At 36.3% G+C, this 18,188-nt stretch overlaps 1 protein-coding gene across 1 annotated transcript in view; it reads right to left on the bottom strand.

Annotated features, from left to right (window-relative positions):
• Nucleotides 1–5,315: 5,315 nt before the first annotated feature.
• LOC125503565 (spectrin beta chain-like) overlaps nucleotides 5,316–18,188 on the bottom strand; it is a 30,916-nt gene continuing 18,043 nt past the window's right edge. The window contains exon 3 of the mRNA XM_048664240.1: nucleotides 5,316–5,573. Within this exon, the coding sequence (XP_048520197.1) occupies nucleotides 5,514–5,573 (60 nt within the window). The 3' untranslated portion in view covers nucleotides 5,316–5,513. The remainder of the gene's footprint in view (nucleotides 5,574–18,188) is intronic.

Raw genomic sequence — 18,188 nt, 5'->3', positions numbered from 1 at the left:
CTCGTAAAGCTTTGATTCGCTCCTGAGTTAAAAGCTAAGCGTAATTCAAAGTGCAGCACAGTGAAACGCGATTAGTTATAATGAAAAACTCAGAAACGAAAAATTCTTGACAAGTTCAGAGTTTTGCGCTCAGTAAATAAGAGTGCGTCCAAATGCCGTCAAAACGAATTTCTCAGAAATGAAAAATACTTTTAAAGTTCAGAGTTGTGTGTTCAGCAAAGAAGAGTGAGCTCTAAAAGTCAAAATTTCGAATTTCATTCTCATCGTTAAGAAAATTTTGCTTTGTATTTGAAAAGGCGAAAAAGTTGCAGAACACATTTTGCGTCGCATTTTTTGAAAATACATTTCTCAGAAACGAAAAATAATCTATAAGTTTAGAGTTGTGCGTTGAGTAAGGAATAGTGCACCCTAAATGTTGCAAACATTTCTTCAAACCTCCTCATTTGCAATTTAAAATTTTCATTCAAATTACATGAAATCCTGAATTTTGTGCGCTTCTTAAATGTTGATTTGAAAATGAAAGCTTTTACGCTACTGCAGACTCTTCAATAAAAATTCTAACTTTCACAGCAACGCCAGTAGAAACTTGAAAGGTTCACATTCTGTAGCAGCAGCAGCAGCATTGCACCTAAATGTCTGATATTCAAATTTCGTGCGAATTTCTGTGACAAATCTGCCAGCATTTACTCACGCACGTTGTTATGAGTGAATCGAATTACCAATTCTCCATCCAATGATATAAAAACGAACTCCGTGGCTCAAATGATTCTTAGCAAGGTCAAAAAGGCGGAGTCATTTTTCAGTCGATTTTGCAATTTAAAAAAACTGGCAAAACTACAGCTCTTCACTTTATTTGATAAAAAACATAAAATTGGAACCCATATTTGCAATATGACACAGTTCGCTGGAGGCAAGCTTTAGATGAGCTTGATGCAAAAATACGAAGCTGTCCAAAATATTTTCTAGGTAAAATAAAATCCACACTATCCACACGCTTACAGAAAACTGCGTAGTGCCAGCTGGACAGAAAGAAGGAAACGTTTTTGTACAGTTGCAAATCTGTCCAAAGCCAGACTTGTTTCAGATCAGCAGAGCATAGAGAGAAAAATATAAAGAATCTAAAAAACATCAGTTGATTGTCGGAAAACTAAACTCAGCTCAAGCTAAAAGATTTATAGATTAGAGATCATTCTTATTAGCTTTCTGCAAGCTGGGGCGCCATCCCCCATTTTCTACCCATTAATCCTCAAGGGAGATTTGTAATAGTTCGCATTTAGCGTTATATCTGTCAATTAGAGCGATGTACACCATGGGTAGTCACATACATCTCAATACAAAAACGTTCAAGACAAGTGTTGAAACTTTTTGACGAAAATTTCGTTCGAGCGTTACTAACTATTTTTCAGAAACGCTCCCAAAACATTCACAAAACTTGCAAAACTTTGTTTAGTTTATTCAGCCGGAAGAGTTGTTTGGGGATAAAAGAGGCAAACCTTTGTAAAACCGTCGATAAGAACTAGGATGTATTTGTAGTTCTTGGTACTTCCTGGTAGAAGGTCGACGCAATCAACATTTAGTGCATGAAATGGTTCATTTGGTTTTGGGTAGAGGTAGGGAAACCTTGTTTTGGGCCAGGTCGATTTTTCCGAGTACCACAGAGTAGCAATGTTCAACATATTTCTTAAAGTAGCGACTCATGTGTGGAAACCAGAAATAGAGTCTCATTGTGGCCAGGGGTTTTTCCCAACCAACCTGACATTGGTCGTCATGAAAGATTCTTCAAAGATTATATCTGTTATTAGACGAAACAAATGGTCGTAAATCTGCAGGCTTGCCAGCTTTATCAGTCGTGATTCTGAATAAAGTCCCTTTTTGAAACCTATATTTTCGCTTGTAATCATCATTATTGCTATTTAAACAAGTAACAATTTGCTTGCATTCCTTGTCCTCTGTTTGGGCCACAGTTAGCCAAGTCCACAATGATTCTATATTTCCCATCTAAAAACGCGATTCACACGACACAAAGGATTGTTGACCAATGTCATCCTCTGTCGGAAGCCAACTGAACATTACACCACACCTTTCCGACCAAAGAAAACACCGAACAACCTGATTATTTAATAATTTAATTGTTCGCCCTTTCAATGATTCACGCTTTACTTGCCAGTTCGATTTCAGTTTGTTTATTGTTGAAATACATTTTTTTTTGTAGAAAGTGCCTGTTCCCATTGCAATATTGTCAAAGGCGAATTTCACGTTCCAACTTAACAAAAAACGATCCAAGTGCTTATTTTTCACTAATTCAATTTTAGGATTAGAGCCAATTATATTTGTCTGAATTTCTCTCAGCTGCAGTGGTACTTGGCAACAAAAAAACCGCGAAGAAATTAGTTAAAAATTAAACTGTTCTTAATTTCCGAGCCATGATAGACACCAACGAAATTTCAACTAACTAAAAATGTCCTTCAAAAGTTCTGATTTCAAGAATTATTCCGCCACAAGCTCAATGGAGGTGCGGCGTAGTGAAGCGCAATGAGTTACAACTCACGAACTCACAGAGGGGCATCAACTCAGAAGCGTAACTCAACACCCAGGTGTTACCCAGGCCCAAGGTACAATGCCATCGTTTAGATATGTTCTTCCGTATCTCAACCGTGCTACCTGAATTGCAGTTTTAAATGTATTTCAAACATTGGACTCTCAATGGAATTATTAAAATTTTAGTCAGAGTTGTTTCACGTGTGCATTTACAGTGAATTAGCCAAGTGAGAATGCACGAACAACTAAGCTAAATATACATCACGGCTTATCCTAAAATGTGCGGAACATTTGTAGTTCACTGGCTCTAATTAAATAAGAAATGCTACGCGAGAAGTGCGAAACAGCAAAGTTAACATTGCTGACGTTTACAAACTCAGCTGTGCACTGAACTAATTTCTAACACTCTAATCATGATGCGAACTTCGGACTCAAATATTTAAATATTATGCTATAAAAATTCTGGTTTGAATTTTTTAAGCATCAAATCTCCCAGCAATTAAAACTTTAGATTTTTTAAAACCTTTAACATCAATGCATCATCATTATGCTTTTTGAAACTTTGCTTTTTTGGTCTTTGCTAGATCTAATTTTCCATGTTATTATAATAAAACAGCGTGTTTAACTCGTTGGTAAGTTGTCTTCAATTCTTACTACTGTTTTTGATTCCCCATTTGCAATTTTTCTTCCACATTCCGCTTTTCACTTGCATTTTTGCTGTTGAAATTATTACTTACTCCAACTAGGCTATTTAGGGAAGCTTTGTAATTGAAAGCTTATAGATAATACCAGATTTCAAAAAAACTCTGACAAAATGTATTTCGATATAAAGATTTTTTTTTTATTTAGCACCACTATTACTTAAACATTTCAACTTGTAAAAGTACCTTTCAATAATAGATGTCCAGAAATCCCCTGGCGATAATAACTGACCCAAAAACTCAGGCAGGAGCCGTTGTATAACAGATTTTCCCATCGACACAGCTAAGTCAATGTTGGCTCTTTAAAAACACCCTATCTGTTTTGTCGAATTGATCCGTGAGCAAATTTACGTATCGAACTCCTGGGATTGAAAAATTTCGGGACTACCGATAGATTTAAGCGTCCGCATGTTCGGGCTCTTTGATTTGTTAAATTGGCTCGGTTTCACGGTTGCTAAGGTAAATGGTCAAAATCGGGGCGAATTGCAATCCCTAAATTGATAAATGGATGGGTTTCAGTCCACTTGTTGTCTGAAATTGGGCACTTAATTACCCGTTCCGTTTAATATTCTACGCAAACCCTCAAAAGTTTGTCAATAAGGCTGAGGAATAGAAACCAAGCAAGAATGTCACTTAGTGTTAATGGAGTAGTGCGCTGTTCATTTTCATGCAAAAATGTCAGGAGAACGAAATAAAATTTGTCAAACCCAGAAAACATCAGAAGAGAGATCCTTGATTGAAGCTGCTGTTGCAGTGAATAAATATTTAATACTCAACTAATAAATGCCACAAAAAATCAGCAAACCTCAATAAATAACAAAAATGCTGCATGTCAAAATAACGTTTTCTTCCAACCGAATTTACTATATCAAACAACCAATTTACTTTTTTCCAGGCTATAGAATGTTCCTAAAAGCATTGCTGACATAGATTTTTCCAATTCAATTCAGTTCAATAAAAAATGATGAAACTATAAAAACACGAGGCCATATTTGGGGGTCACTGTATAAAGAAATGAATAAATGCCGTTCCGTCGATCGGCCTTCACTCTTAACTTGCAGCTATTCTTGCGGAATTTCTCATGCAGGACATGAAGGGAAAGGGCAGAACATGAGGCAACAAATCCCGATATATCGAGAAACAGTAATTTTTTCCACAAATTCGTCATGATTACGGGCATTCGACCGGTTTTTGAAGCTGGATAGAATTATGGGCCTGAAAGGATTTAGGCAATAGATAAGATATAACGATTCAGGGATTGATACTGAAGTGTAGAAAAAGACGCTACAGTCTTATTTTCATTTTTCATTATCACCATTAATTCTGGACCTTCAGTGTTAACTAATTAAGTGCGTCCTAATTCAATTTTCTTGAATCTGCAATTATCGAACAGTTTTGCACGTAACCGAGCACTTACTTTATTTTTAATTTATTGTATAGCCAACTAACCGAATTAATTAGAAAAGGAACCTCTTAATTAAAACTCGAGCAGATTCCGGGCTCCTTTTGCCCATAAAACGATTAAAGTGTCATTATAAATAATCTCTGGGGATTACACACGAACGAGCAGGTGTGAATGCGGTCTTAGTTTCCCAATGCAATAAATGAGAGGTGCAGTTTCACTTTCACCATTGTCAAATATGGAAAACTTTGCAGGTGACTAAATTACTGATTTAGTCGGGTCTTCCTAAGGGGATTAAATGTTTTGGTGAAATAGAGGACTGAAAAGAAAAGGAGTTTTTTGGTTAGTTATTTGAAACCTTTCTTATTATATTGTACCGTATAAGCGTCTGCAGGTCTTGCATGAAGTTCTGATGTTCGTTGAAACAGAAACTGCAGCGTTGAAACAGAACCAGCATCTCGGCCCAGTTCGTCCGATATGGCAACCTGCTTCTCCAAAATACGACTGAGTACATCCTTGCAGCCGTGGAAGAACTTGTGTAATTCACGGGAAGCCGTAAGCACTTGCGTTCGGGTTTCGATCAATTCCAACAAGTCCTACCAGGCCTCGTTCAGCCCGACCTTCAATCTTCGATCTTCCTATCAACGAGTCTGCAATGTCGTTTAAACCCCAACTCGTTCAGTTCCAATGGTTTCCGTGTCGTGGGCGAACTCCTTAAAGCGCTCCCATAGCAGAGTCACGTGATCGTAATCCTGGTCCAGTTCATGAGAAGAGGCCACCACTTCGCGATCAGCTATCCACTGCTCCAAGTCACCAGCATCTCTGATGAGCAGGAAGAGATGCAAAGCCTCATCCAGCTTAGCGCGACGTTCTTACGCCAAATCTTTCAGTCCGGCATACAGCTTGTCCAGTTGCGACTGTTTAACAGCGACCTGCTCAGCCAAAGGATGTCTTTCAGCCGACAGGGCCTTTACAGTTTCACCCAGTCCTCTGATGGTGTCCGCATAAGCTTCAACGGCCGCTTCCAGACTTTCGTGCTTCTTCATGAAGTTCCTGGCGCTGGTGTCATCTTTGCGCCGATCTTCCACCATCATGTAGAGCTCTTGCTCGCTCATCCAGCTCTCGGCCTCATTGGCATCGAACAGATACCGCTGCGCCCGCTCGTTCCTCAGCATCGCCTATTATCGCTGGCTTCCTTCAACTCCTGCCACGCCTTGTGCATCTCGTTGATCAGCCGGCTGAACTCTGTCGCGTCTTCGTGGGCTTCATCGATCAACTTCTGCCCGTTGTTGCACACGGTATTAACGCGCAGCTCGTGGTTCTCCACTTCAGTTTGCTGCGACTGGTTCTTCTTCTGCAACGTGTTAACTTGGAACAGGTTGTTGCCGTTTTCCGTGGTAGTTGCCAGGGGCATTTTTTCGGCTATCCATAGAAGCTCGTCTTCGACATCCCGTCGGAACTGAAGGGCTTCCTTCTTCTTCTCCAGCAGTCGCTGTCTTCCGATGAGGGGCTGCTTGATGAGCTGGAAGCGCTCCTCCACTTTGCTCTTTTTCACCTTGATTTCGTTGATGTCCTTGTCGGATGCGGCCGTTTCCAGATGTTTTGTTTGCTTCTCCAGCTCATCGACTTTGCGCGCCTTGACGGCCATTTACGTTTCGATCATTTGCCGCTTTTGCATTAAAATATTCACAGAGGCCAAATCCGACCTCGTGTGATCGCTTTCGATTTGTTTCTCGAATTCGTTCATCCATGAGTCGATGTCGTCGCAGTTAGCGTCTAACAATCGTTCACCCTTTTCCTTGGTGGTTTGTTCCAGAACATCGAACTGATCGGCCAGTTCCTCAATCTTGGGCGAGATTGCGGTTGCATATTCCTGTTTCTCCTTGACGAGTTCCCAGTTGGGATGCTCGACGTGCAGCAACTGTCTGGCGAGTTGATTAACTCTTTTTCAAAGCCATCGTAGCGGTGTTTCATGATTTCCACATCCTCAATGTTCTTTAGTTTCCCTTCAACGGTTGCCTTCAGGTCTTCAAATCTCTGAGCGTTGTCGTCCATTTTACCTAACATCCCTTTGTTGTTGTCTTCCATTTTATCTAGCATCCCTTTGTTGTTGTCTTCCATTTTATCCAGCAGCCCTTTGTAGTTGTCTTCCATTTTGTCATTCATTTTGTACATTTTGTCGTCCCTTTTCCTTTTGTTCTCGCTCATTTCGTCTTTGATTTGCATGAGCAGTGCAATCAAACTGGGGTTCTCTATTGCAGGGTCTTCCTTCTTTCATTTACTTCTTGTTTCCTTCAAAATTCAACTTGGATTCTGGTAAATCCCACTTCTGACACCAAATGTACCGTGGATAGCCGGGTATCACACTCTTTCTTCAGCTTCCAACTTTTATTAACTCGGTATAACTTTAAATACAGAACAGGAACAAACTAACTTCAAAATTACCGTCAACTTCACAGACAATAACAATAACAGACGGAAAACTCGCTCTACCGACTCGCGGGGTTTAACCTCTTCTGCACCCGGTCGTTGCTGTCACTTCACTTCCTCCTTGTACTATTTGAACATATTTATTATCAGCTAAGTTTACAAACTTCCTACTGCTACTTATCTACGGGTTCTTAAATCTAACATCGTTAGAGTGTCTAACACTCTATGTAACTTAAGATATGTCATCGTATATAACTTAATCTAACTTAACCTAACCTAACTTCCTCCTTGTGATTCTCCTCGCCGCTTATATAGTTTCCTCCAGGTAACCCAGACGGTTCTCGAAATCTCCAGTCCAGGTGCGAAATTTCCTGCTTGTCAGTGTTTGTACATTTGACAGTAAATGGGGCGCAAATGGGGCTCCCACTTACTGAAATACCATAAATGCCATTTTTCGGTTACGATATGAACACTTGGTACAAAATAGTCTCATTTTAAGCAAGAATTTGAAGTTCAGTTGATAGTTGCAAATTTTCGAAATTTACTTTCACCTTTTAAGAACCAAATTATTAAGTTATTGTCCTAATTTTTTCATGTTGAGAAATTATTAGCAACTTGCTAGTAACCTTCTCTAGGATGCTTTATTTATATTTATTTATGTATTTCAAATTTATCAGCTTATACAACTTAGCGTAAACACATAAAAAATTAAATGACTTTGAAATAAAACAATTTTATAAGCAAAAAACAACCGATTCATTATTAAGATAAATAAACTACGAGATAGTAAAGATAAAACCAATGACAAATTAATTGAAAGATTTATAAAAGCATCAGATCTTTCAGTACGGAAAAGCGTCGCTGTTCTTCATATCTCACAGTATTTGCTTACAGACTTTTAAAAGCTGGCTTTGGTAAATTTGCGTTTTCAAATGAATCTAAATAAGTAAGTTGAAGTTGGGAAACAGCACCAGACAACCGCTGACGACTTCTGCGAATGCAATAAGGTCAACTTCCCAAAAATATTTCCTAAACTTTAAAATTCGTTCGGCAACCTAAAAACCTAATTACAGGTTTCGGCAGCCCCCACTTAAAAATTAATTCATTAAGCAATGTAAAGTGTCGAGTGTCTCCAGAGAAAAGTAGAGAAATAATAAATCAAAAAGTTTGTCAACTTTCTAAGCAGGGTCGTTAACATTGGCTATATATTTGGACGCGAAACACGAACATATTTTATGAAAAATCTCAGGAAATGGGAGAGAAGCAGCAGCGAAAAGAAGTGATAAGGATAATTTGATTTAATCTCCTTGGAGACGGCAAAGTTTTGGTTATATGACAAAACGTACGTTCTTTGTTTTATTTATGTGTACTTTTGGACAAGCCGTGTCCGTAATAATGGAAGTGACTCGTATATTACTGGGGTGGGATGCGAGTTGTGGCGCGCCCGATATAAATTTCGGAAAAGTATTTTTTCCTTATTTAAAAGTTTCCAAACAGCAGAAGCTCTGTCGCTCGTTCATGTCTGAAAACAAATGGACATATATCTTTCCTCCGGTCTCATATCTACAACTAATATATTATACTTTGTTTGGAATACGAGTAGAGAATATTAACACGTACTAAAGCATAGAAAAAAGGGCTGCAAATTAATTTTTATTTAAAATGTTAAATAACCGAACGCTACCGTTTAGGCGAACGCTTCACTTCTTCAGAACAAAAACTACTATCCAATTTAACGAGTGCCTAAACTGGAGCTACTTGTACAATGAATGACTTGATTTTCCATTAAATAGAAAAAAATAAATATGATTAAGCAGTAAACTGAACATAACAACTCATACAATGCGAGTAACCTTCTGAACAAATGTTTGTTTACATATTTATAGACGTAACACTCAGTTTATTTTTACATGTATATATAATGCATAGGGTGCATTTTACAAAGGTGAATAAATTAGGGATGGTCGGTATTTAACGAAACCGCTAAAATAACAGGGTTTCAGACGTGCAACCTGTAACCGGAATTATACTTTACCAATTTAACCGGTTGTTTTTGAAACCGTCTCATAAACCCGAAAAAGTGGTTCGCACCAGCACAGACCGATGCGACAACGTCGAGCCATCTATCCAGGTGCAGCAGTTTCAGTCACTATTTGTCAACGGAAAATATGTTTAGTTGCGCGTTCCGTTGATGATTGTGTTTATCACCTTTCGTCTATAAGAATCACTGCTCAGTTCTCCAGGAGCCATAATCGGTCAGATCAGCGATATATTGTTTACTTGCGGTGATGATCTAATTCAGCATTTTTAGTCTATAAGTATTAGTGTTAATGTGAAATATTTAATGCTGTTGTTGACTTAATAACACACCTAAGTATTTCAAATGTTATTACAAAAAATGTGGTGTCTCATCAATCAGCCGAAGTTCAGTTAAAAGATAAATGAGAAGAAGATTATTAAATTTTTCAAGATTTTGACAAACTTGCTTAAAAAAAAAACACAGCTATATCAGTACTTCTAATCCATGCAAAAGATTATTTTCCAAAGCGGGTGGTATCATAAACCAACGAAGAACTAGACTTTAGTAAAAAGTAGTACGCAAAAAAATATTCTTAACTGTTAATTAACTTTTAAATGAAAATTAGCTGTTTACACATCTTCGCATGCAAAGCGTATATTTTATTTAAACCATTCAATTTTATTATTAGTTTATTTCCTTTCAGTAGTTACTTATGACCCATCTTTTCTTTTCGTTTTTAGAATATATTACTTTTAGTTTATCAATGCGAAGAATTATTTTATTTCAATAAACGAAATCATTATTTATCGTCACTATTTCTACCATCATCGCCATGGCGAATTTTTAATGAAAAATTCAAAAAGTGCATTGTTCCTCGACTTGTTACCTATGAAACCGTATTTTGGAACCTATTACCAAAGCGAAACTGCAACGTTCTAGCCGGTTTCAGAAAAATAACCGTTTAGCACACCTCTAGAATAAATAGATAGTTTCCCCTATAACATTTGACCTATAACATTGAAATTATATTACTTCACATAATTGTTATTGCAATTGAAAGTTAGACGAAACAATACATTTTTTAAAACTTACAAACACGGAAATAAACAGGCGACAGAGTCTCTAATCTCAGATACAGATCTGAAAAGAGCGCTGTGATCACCAATATTTTAATACTTATTTAAAGATTTTACTTTTAGACTAGTCATGCCTTGAGCGTGTCGTTCTGACAATTTTATTCAAAAGTTTCAAATTTATAGGCATAGAAAATTGTGGCTACCAAATCTAAAACAAGTAAATTATTAAAAAATATAATCTAAACTACGCTATTGATGCAAAAGAAAGAAAAATAAAAGACTACTTTGAATGAGGCTTGAATAAACAGGCGAAACATACAGTCGTTGAATATATCTCTCTCAGCTGCCTAAGCTGAGCATATGAGAAACAACTGAGCATATGAGAAAATTCCGGGTCTACGGTGACAAATTCGAAAATGTGCAGAGGACTTTGATTAAGACCTTGCCAAAAGCAACTTTGCCTCCCATCCGTCAACCGGAAATATCGTCTAATAAGACAATACACTCTAAGCAATATTTTACAAAACAAACAACCGCTGTTCTCTCCAGTATTCGTTACTGGGCGAAACAAATAGACTGATATAATTTAAGGCCACACCTCTCTTCCCTCACAGATAGAGACAAGCAGATATAAACTGTACTCTCGACAATCCAGTATAAAGTGACTTTTTTCCTCAGCTGTCTGAAGGTGATATTCAAATATTTTCAAAAATACTGAGTTCAATTATGGAAGACTGTGCTGGAAACCAGCGACATTTGAAAATGTTCAACAATTTCAAAGAATTTAAAATGGGAAGTTTAATATACTATAAATATAATAAGTAAGTAAGCGAGTAAAATATTCCTCAAAACACAACTCTCTTCAAAACAAGCTGGAGAGACTTGAAATTGCTTGTCCGAGACAGAAGCATGCAGCATCAATTGAAAAATATTCAACTGATGTAGATTGCAAAAATATCGGAACGAATAATAAAATGACTAAATAGGTATAATGCTTAGGTTTGCGAAAAGTAATGTTGAAGAAACTGTATGAGGAAGTGAAGTCACTCAGTAGAGAAGCTCCATTATCACGAAAATCAAAGTGGCCTAATAGAGATAAATTTTTTGAAACCACAAAAATATCGCCTTCTAAAAGAAAAATTGAAAATGTCTTCACATTTCTAGATATACTCATATGTCTAACACTGTTTAACCAAAGTTAATTATCCCGTTCCTCTAGACAAGAAACTGAAGTGAGCTGTTTCAGAGGTGCACGAACACAACATAATTTCCCGAACTCATCTTAAAATGAACCCAGTCGCGGCCTGTCTATAGCAAGTTAATTACCTAGCGCCCCTTTTAAGGCCACAACGAAAAAAAAAATGAATGATAAAAAAGAAACCCAGCACCGAACCATATTGTGTATGTCGAAAGCTAAATATAAAACCCCGGTAGTTGTTTAACGGTAAAATAGGATGCCAAGCATTATTATGAAAATGTAAAGGCGCCGTTTATTCATTAAACCGTAATGTGAATAAAAAGGAGGCATTGTTACATCACAGAATATATTTAGGTTTTAATTTTCAGGCCACCTTTTATCTGCAAAAGTTATTAGTATTCTCACAATGCAGGGCATTAATAGATCAGGAAATTTAAAAAGCGGTTTTTGAAAGTTTTACATGAGCCATTGTATGAGCCTTTAAAAAGTGTAGTATTTTTTTAACAACTATCATACTTCATTCGTTAACAAGATGACCAGAGGCTAATAATTCAACATTTTTGTTCAACACACAACTCACGAAATAATACTCGCTTGCTTATTATCAGTATTTAATTACTTCCATTTAATAATGGATTGTGCAGCGTTAAACCATCTAAAGGGTTAATCATTTAATACATTTTAACAAATTTCACATCAATTTTTTAGTGCAACAAATTGAAACATTAACACTAGAAAATAACATTGGATTTTTATGAAGTCGACTATATTCTCACTATGATCTCGGCATTAACTTCATCCATTTCGGCAACAATAACGATAACAGATAGCTTTTTGCCGAGACACACGTTGTATATTTTCAGCGGCTGTCACCCAAATCCTCACCTCTCTGGGATTAGACGGGATTTACTTGAAAAATTACACGTGGGAGAGCGCGTGAAAAGATTTTTATTTTTCGGATACTCCAGGGGCCAACCCTTCGGTCCTAGACCTACATTTTTTGGTATCAAATTGGGCAAGGACCTTTAATTCGACAACAGCATCACTTCTACTTGAATTCAGTCTGATTTTAAAGAAGAAGGAATCATCTAGTTTTATGAATGTCCATTTACGAGTTGGAAATAAAAATGTTGCAGTTATTGTGGTTAATAGTTGCTGACAGGCTATTGGCTATCTAATTAGCTCTAAATCATGTCCTGAATTAAATTTTCCATATTTTTCCAGTCGCTCTAATTCCTGAACTCAAAACTTTCCTGATTGCATCCAACAATTTATCAAAAGCCATTGATCCCCATTTATCGCTCAACACACATCAGCAAACTCATTCAATGTGACCCACCAAACCAATTATTTTTCTGTTTCATTTGTCACTGACCAATACTCGATCTGCCTAATGATGTCCATATTTTATCTCGTTATAGCCATTTAAATCCGAATGCCTCAAATGCCGCATGTGAAACAGTGAGCCTGACCTCAAATGTGGAATCAGGTGCCAACTATAAAGACTGCTCTCCACTGTGACTGACTAAACCGCAAACCGATTTATTTCGGTTTTAATTGCTCCTGAATAGGCAAATAATGGTTGATTTAATCGAGCATTTTCTTTTCAGCCGAAACATTAATTGTGATACTTCGTATTCAGTTATGCTGCTCAAAGAGTTTCTCCAGTCCACTTGGAGCAATAAAATTTTGAAATAATCTACTGGTTACGTTTACTGTCGGGTATCATAATGACACAGGATTATGTTGTGCTCGCATATAAAGCAACTTTGGTTAGTAGAAAAATATTCTGCCTATCTATTAAGGCCTAATGCTGACAATCCTGCCGGATCATGTAGTTTGTTCTATGGTCCAACTAATTTAAACAACAAACATTATTTAACCTTGCAAACAACTGGAGACAAAACAGACAGCAAAGAACAAAGAGAGAAGTAAAGAGGGGAGAAAGCAAAGAATCGTAATTGGTTACCTAAACTAATTGGAGTTTATCAAGGAAAATGAAGAGTTCTGCAAAATTGATTATCGCAACATTCTAAAAAATTCCATCCGAAGTTCGATAAATGTAGAACAAGCAAAATCTGCGGGTTACAAACGGTTAATAATAATTCAGTATCATTTAAAACCACTCTAAATCTGTTTGCGGTTTGGTCACAGACTAAACCACTCTTTGCAGTAACTATCTGGCGAGCATTAGTGTTACACCGTCTACCCCTGCCGTTAAGCATTCGGTGGTAGAATCATTAGCATCTAAAATGGTCAGGCCTGCTAAAATATTGTCCCTATTATTCCTGCGGGAATTGATTTTAGAAAATTACCACAATCCATTGTTTCACAACTCAGCGCATCGCTTGCTTTCAAATAGGGAGTAATCTTGGATATTAGGAAGGGAAAAACGAACGTCATTCTTTCTTATCACTAGCTGAATATGAAATAAAAGCGCATGGTTGATTTTAGATGAGGAACATCGTTTGCCACCTCAAAGCTGAAACTTTTGACTGCATAAAATATGGTTTACTTGCTGCGAAAATTTACTTGCAACCTGTTCTTAAAAATCGTGATAAAATATTTTCGCACATCCCTCCACGTGCCATTTTTCATCTTAAATCTCGCATAATCCCGTTGAGGTGTGGATGGATTCACACGACAGCTGCTGGAAACTTAGAGCGGACGTCCCTAGTAAAACGCCATCTGTAATCGTTACGTGCACTGGCGGGAACGAAAATAGGGATAGGCTCAACGTAATGGAAACAGACGCTTCTATCTTGCTCAGCACATTTTGATTTAAATTCCAAAGAGAATATCTGAGAAAATGGCGAGCGCTGAATTAGCTCAAGATTCAACCGCACGGTGCCAGAATGAATGGGCGGGGATTCATCAACTATATCATAATGGGAGTTGGTTGGAAGCCGGTGGCTCCTCTTTGGAAATGCGAAAATGTCGCAAGTCAGACGATTTGAATTGGAAATGCACTATTGTTTGAAAAGCTTTTTCAAAGTTTGGTAAAGAATGGTCCAATACCCAGAACTCTTTCCTCATATGACTTAAAGAGTCACTTTTAAACACAAATTCTCGAAAAGCACATCCTTCAAACGAACGGAGAAACGTCAAAAATTGAATTCGAAAAGAGACAATAAATTACTTGTAGAGGCAACAATCAAATCAGCAAAATTAACAATCTACCATGAAGTCATTGAGGGATTCTATCTAAAGCAACAGAAGCAACCAGGATAAAATTGTCCTGATATAATTCTCAAAAAGAACGAAAAAGGAATAGAAAGCTTCCTAATAGTTAAAAATACTTAATATAATAAAGATGCTGCTATTCAAATATAAGTAACAGCATACCAGAGAGACTGAACCCACTAACTCACACAATTCACTCAAGCACAGTTTCGAACTGAAAAAGACCAAGTGGACAATTCACCTTAAGGTTAAGAAGTTACGAGTTCCATATGATTTTGTCTCGAAGAAGGCACATACATCCAACAGAGTAAAATTAGGCTGGCTAGTTTTTCTATAAATACTGATGTTTGTAAAACTTATCAGAAAGTACTTAAAAAGTAAAAAGTTTTTTAAATACAAAAAAACGCGCTCATATTTTTTCATGCAAAAATTTTAAGATGTTTTACTCTGCTTACAGAAAATTGCGTAACTACACTACGTATGTAAGAAAGATACATATATCTTTCATTGTTTTGTAATATTTATAATTTTAAAGCGTTTCATAATTTTATAAACGCATTTTCCATAGCGAGCAACATATTTTTTCCTATATTCTGACAATTAAATTTGAAATATTTAACAATAATCATTGTGTCTTATTGTCTCAGATTATTTCAAAAGCTGTTCCCTAAAAGACGAGTCTCCTTAACCAAATCAGACCTGAAATATCAATAGAAAAGTCGGTGAACGTACAATTCTTAAGTGTAAAAAGTCCACTTGGGTTTTGCAAGTTTAACTTCAGTGATTATAGCAAAAGTTTGCCTTAATTTAAAATGCTGCAATTCATTCGCATATATTAGCATTAGCTGCATATTCTAAAATCATGTTTTAATAGGAATTGAGTTTTACTTTCTACACAACCCCTAAGAAAGTAGGGCAGCAATACCACAGAAATCAGTGGAGGTAAAATTTATGATTCCACGGACGGCCCAAAAAGCAAAAATAAAATCCCAACCCAAATCAAGCAAAAGCTCTTACCTGTACTTAGCTCAGATGTGTTTTACTATTTTTACAGCAGAAATCATTTAGGCAGTAGGCGCTTAAAACAAGCACCAGGTAGTACTTTTTAATAATCCACAATAATTACTGTTCTTTTTTATTTACTGCTCAAGGAACTAAACTATAAAGCAATTAGTTTCACCCCTAATGCTTTGGACAATAAGAAGCCTTCTATAAACAGAATTGCCCGCAAAAATCTAAAACCGAAAGTAGATATCAACTTGGCGGAGTCATAATGTATAAAGTTATGACAGTAATTAACTATACGCGCCGCCAAAAACAGTTAACTAGAGTCTGAGCCCAAGTTTGGAAACTTACGTCCAAATAGGTCGTCGAAAAATAAAACTTTCAGCTCCAAGTTTTATTGCGACACGGATTATTACACACATGTGCCAACAAGTTTTGTTCTCGCTCGCTAACTTTGTACCGCTATTGTTATCTGATACAAGCCTGGGCCTATTTAGTGTCAGGGGGTTAAAGTTTACTAGATTATTTCATTACACAGAATATGAGTAGTCATCCTGCTATTAGATCGGATTTCGTCCTGAAATATTTTGCCAGAAGATAACGCTTCAAGGAACTTTTAGTACGAATTGCGTTTTACCTAAAGTATTTTTAAACTAAGCTGGAAGTCCGTTTCTTTTTCTTAGAAGGTCTAGCGCAGAACACAGTTATTACGTCTTCCACGACCAAAAAATTCATTCCACCACTTCAAAGGAAGTCTGATACCATTAAACTTTGAAAATTCTATAAGTGCTTCTTCTGAAATTTTAGATTTTTGAACACCTATACTGTATGTCAATTTGAAAAATTCCCCTCCTTAATATCTTTCTTATAGTTTAAAATATGGAAAATCGGAAATAACCGTAAACTTTATTTGTAAGGGGGACACTCAGGGGCTCAAGTGGCACATCGCTTTAAAGGGCGTTCAATTCTCTTTATAGTTACAGTTACTACGTTGTTACTTTTTGTTCAGATGTTTTCGAATAATCGCGCTTCACAATAACAGAAACAATTAAACTTGCCTGCATTGCGATTTTGGTTTTCAGATGAGTGTTTAAAAAAAAATTAAGTGATTGGGTCTCCTTATAGTGCAAACGATTAGAAATTCGGTTACACCTTTAAGATCGTTGAATCACAGGAAGCAAATCTGGTTGAAACAAATAATTTCGGATTTATTGATTATTTTACTTCGAGAAAAATCACTTTTTGTTTACGGAAGAGAAATTTCTACAATAAAACCCATGGGATCTACTTACGCACTATCTTATAAGTTGTTCAAAATGTTGTCTATTTTCCTGTAAACATTAATAAAGTCTATTTTCGAACCCTCTCTCGATTTGATAAGATACTCCCGGAATAATTTTTTTTACCAATTAATTGGCCTTTAAGATCACCGGATTGAACACAACAAGATTATATGGGTTTTAATGCAGAAATTTCCCTACCGCAAATAAAAAGTTATTTTTGTAGATGTAAAATAATCAATAAATAACAAATAAGATCAAAATCAAAAATCAAAAATGAATGTTTAAACTAGATTTTCTTCCTGTTATTGATAGATTTTAACAGTGTAACCTACTCTTCTAATCATTTGTATTACAAAGTATTACATTCAAGATAATAATATTTAAACCTCAACAGGAATTTTACCTACATTTAAAGGAAACGAAATATATTTCAAAAATAAAACAAACAACAAAACTGATAGAATCGAAATGAATTTTTGAATGTTGTTTTCGATGAAAACCAACGTGTGGTTTCTGCGTAAGTCAATAAATAATTTCTGCATCGAAAAACGGAGAGTGGCCATATGTGTAATATGTACAACGTTTTGGTTAACCCTCACGACTCATTGGCTGTACTGTCAGTAACAGTTGGTTGAATTTTTAATCAATTGGAAAAATACAGCTATATTATACAAGTTTTTCAATACTGATACGTTTAATTGATTTATGGCGCATTTCTTTTAATAGATTATTCGTCGCTTTTCAAACTTTTGCCAATTTGGAGGGTAATTTTTCTTAACATGATACTCACATTCCATTAAGACAAAGAAGTGCTCGAAATGCTCAGAATATTGCGGCAGTTGAAGCGGGTGTTGATTGAAACTCTAATTTATCCATTCCTAGACGCTCCTAACAATTGCGACTGTCTGAAACGTCTGTTTGGCTTTCAAAATTGTTCTCAGACGGCAAAAAAGAAACCTTTGGACCGTCGCAAATGAGGATAATTATTCCGTTTTTCGTTTAACAGAAGAAAACATTTCTTATAAGATCAGTTGCAATCTATTGTTCACTCTAATCGACTAAATTTAACTATAATTGATTATTAAGTGGTTATATTTCAGTGCCCATATTCTCACTTTTTACTTCGTTTTATAATCTACTGTTTTCTAAAAATGTTAATATGCAATTCTTGGATATCAAACAAACGCGATTCTGGAACACTTTTTCCGGTGCAATTTCTGCTGGATTGCACCACATACATACATTTTGTAATAAGGGTAAAAGCATATGCGTAGAAATATTTGCACTGTAACATTTACTCTTATTACATTATCCCCTGATATTTGATTGCCATATTTTTATTTTTATATTAT

This window comes from Dendroctonus ponderosae, unplaced genomic scaffold (assembly GCF_020466585.1).
Source record: "Dendroctonus ponderosae isolate FM_Combo_2020 unplaced genomic scaffold, Dpon_F_20191213v2 Dpon_F_20191213_2, whole genome shotgun sequence".
Classification (NCBI taxonomy): Eukaryota; Metazoa; Arthropoda; class Insecta; order Coleoptera; family Curculionidae; genus Dendroctonus; species Dendroctonus ponderosae.
The sequence above is the reverse complement of the archived record's forward strand: the minus strand, read 5'-3'. Positions and strand labels throughout refer to the sequence as shown.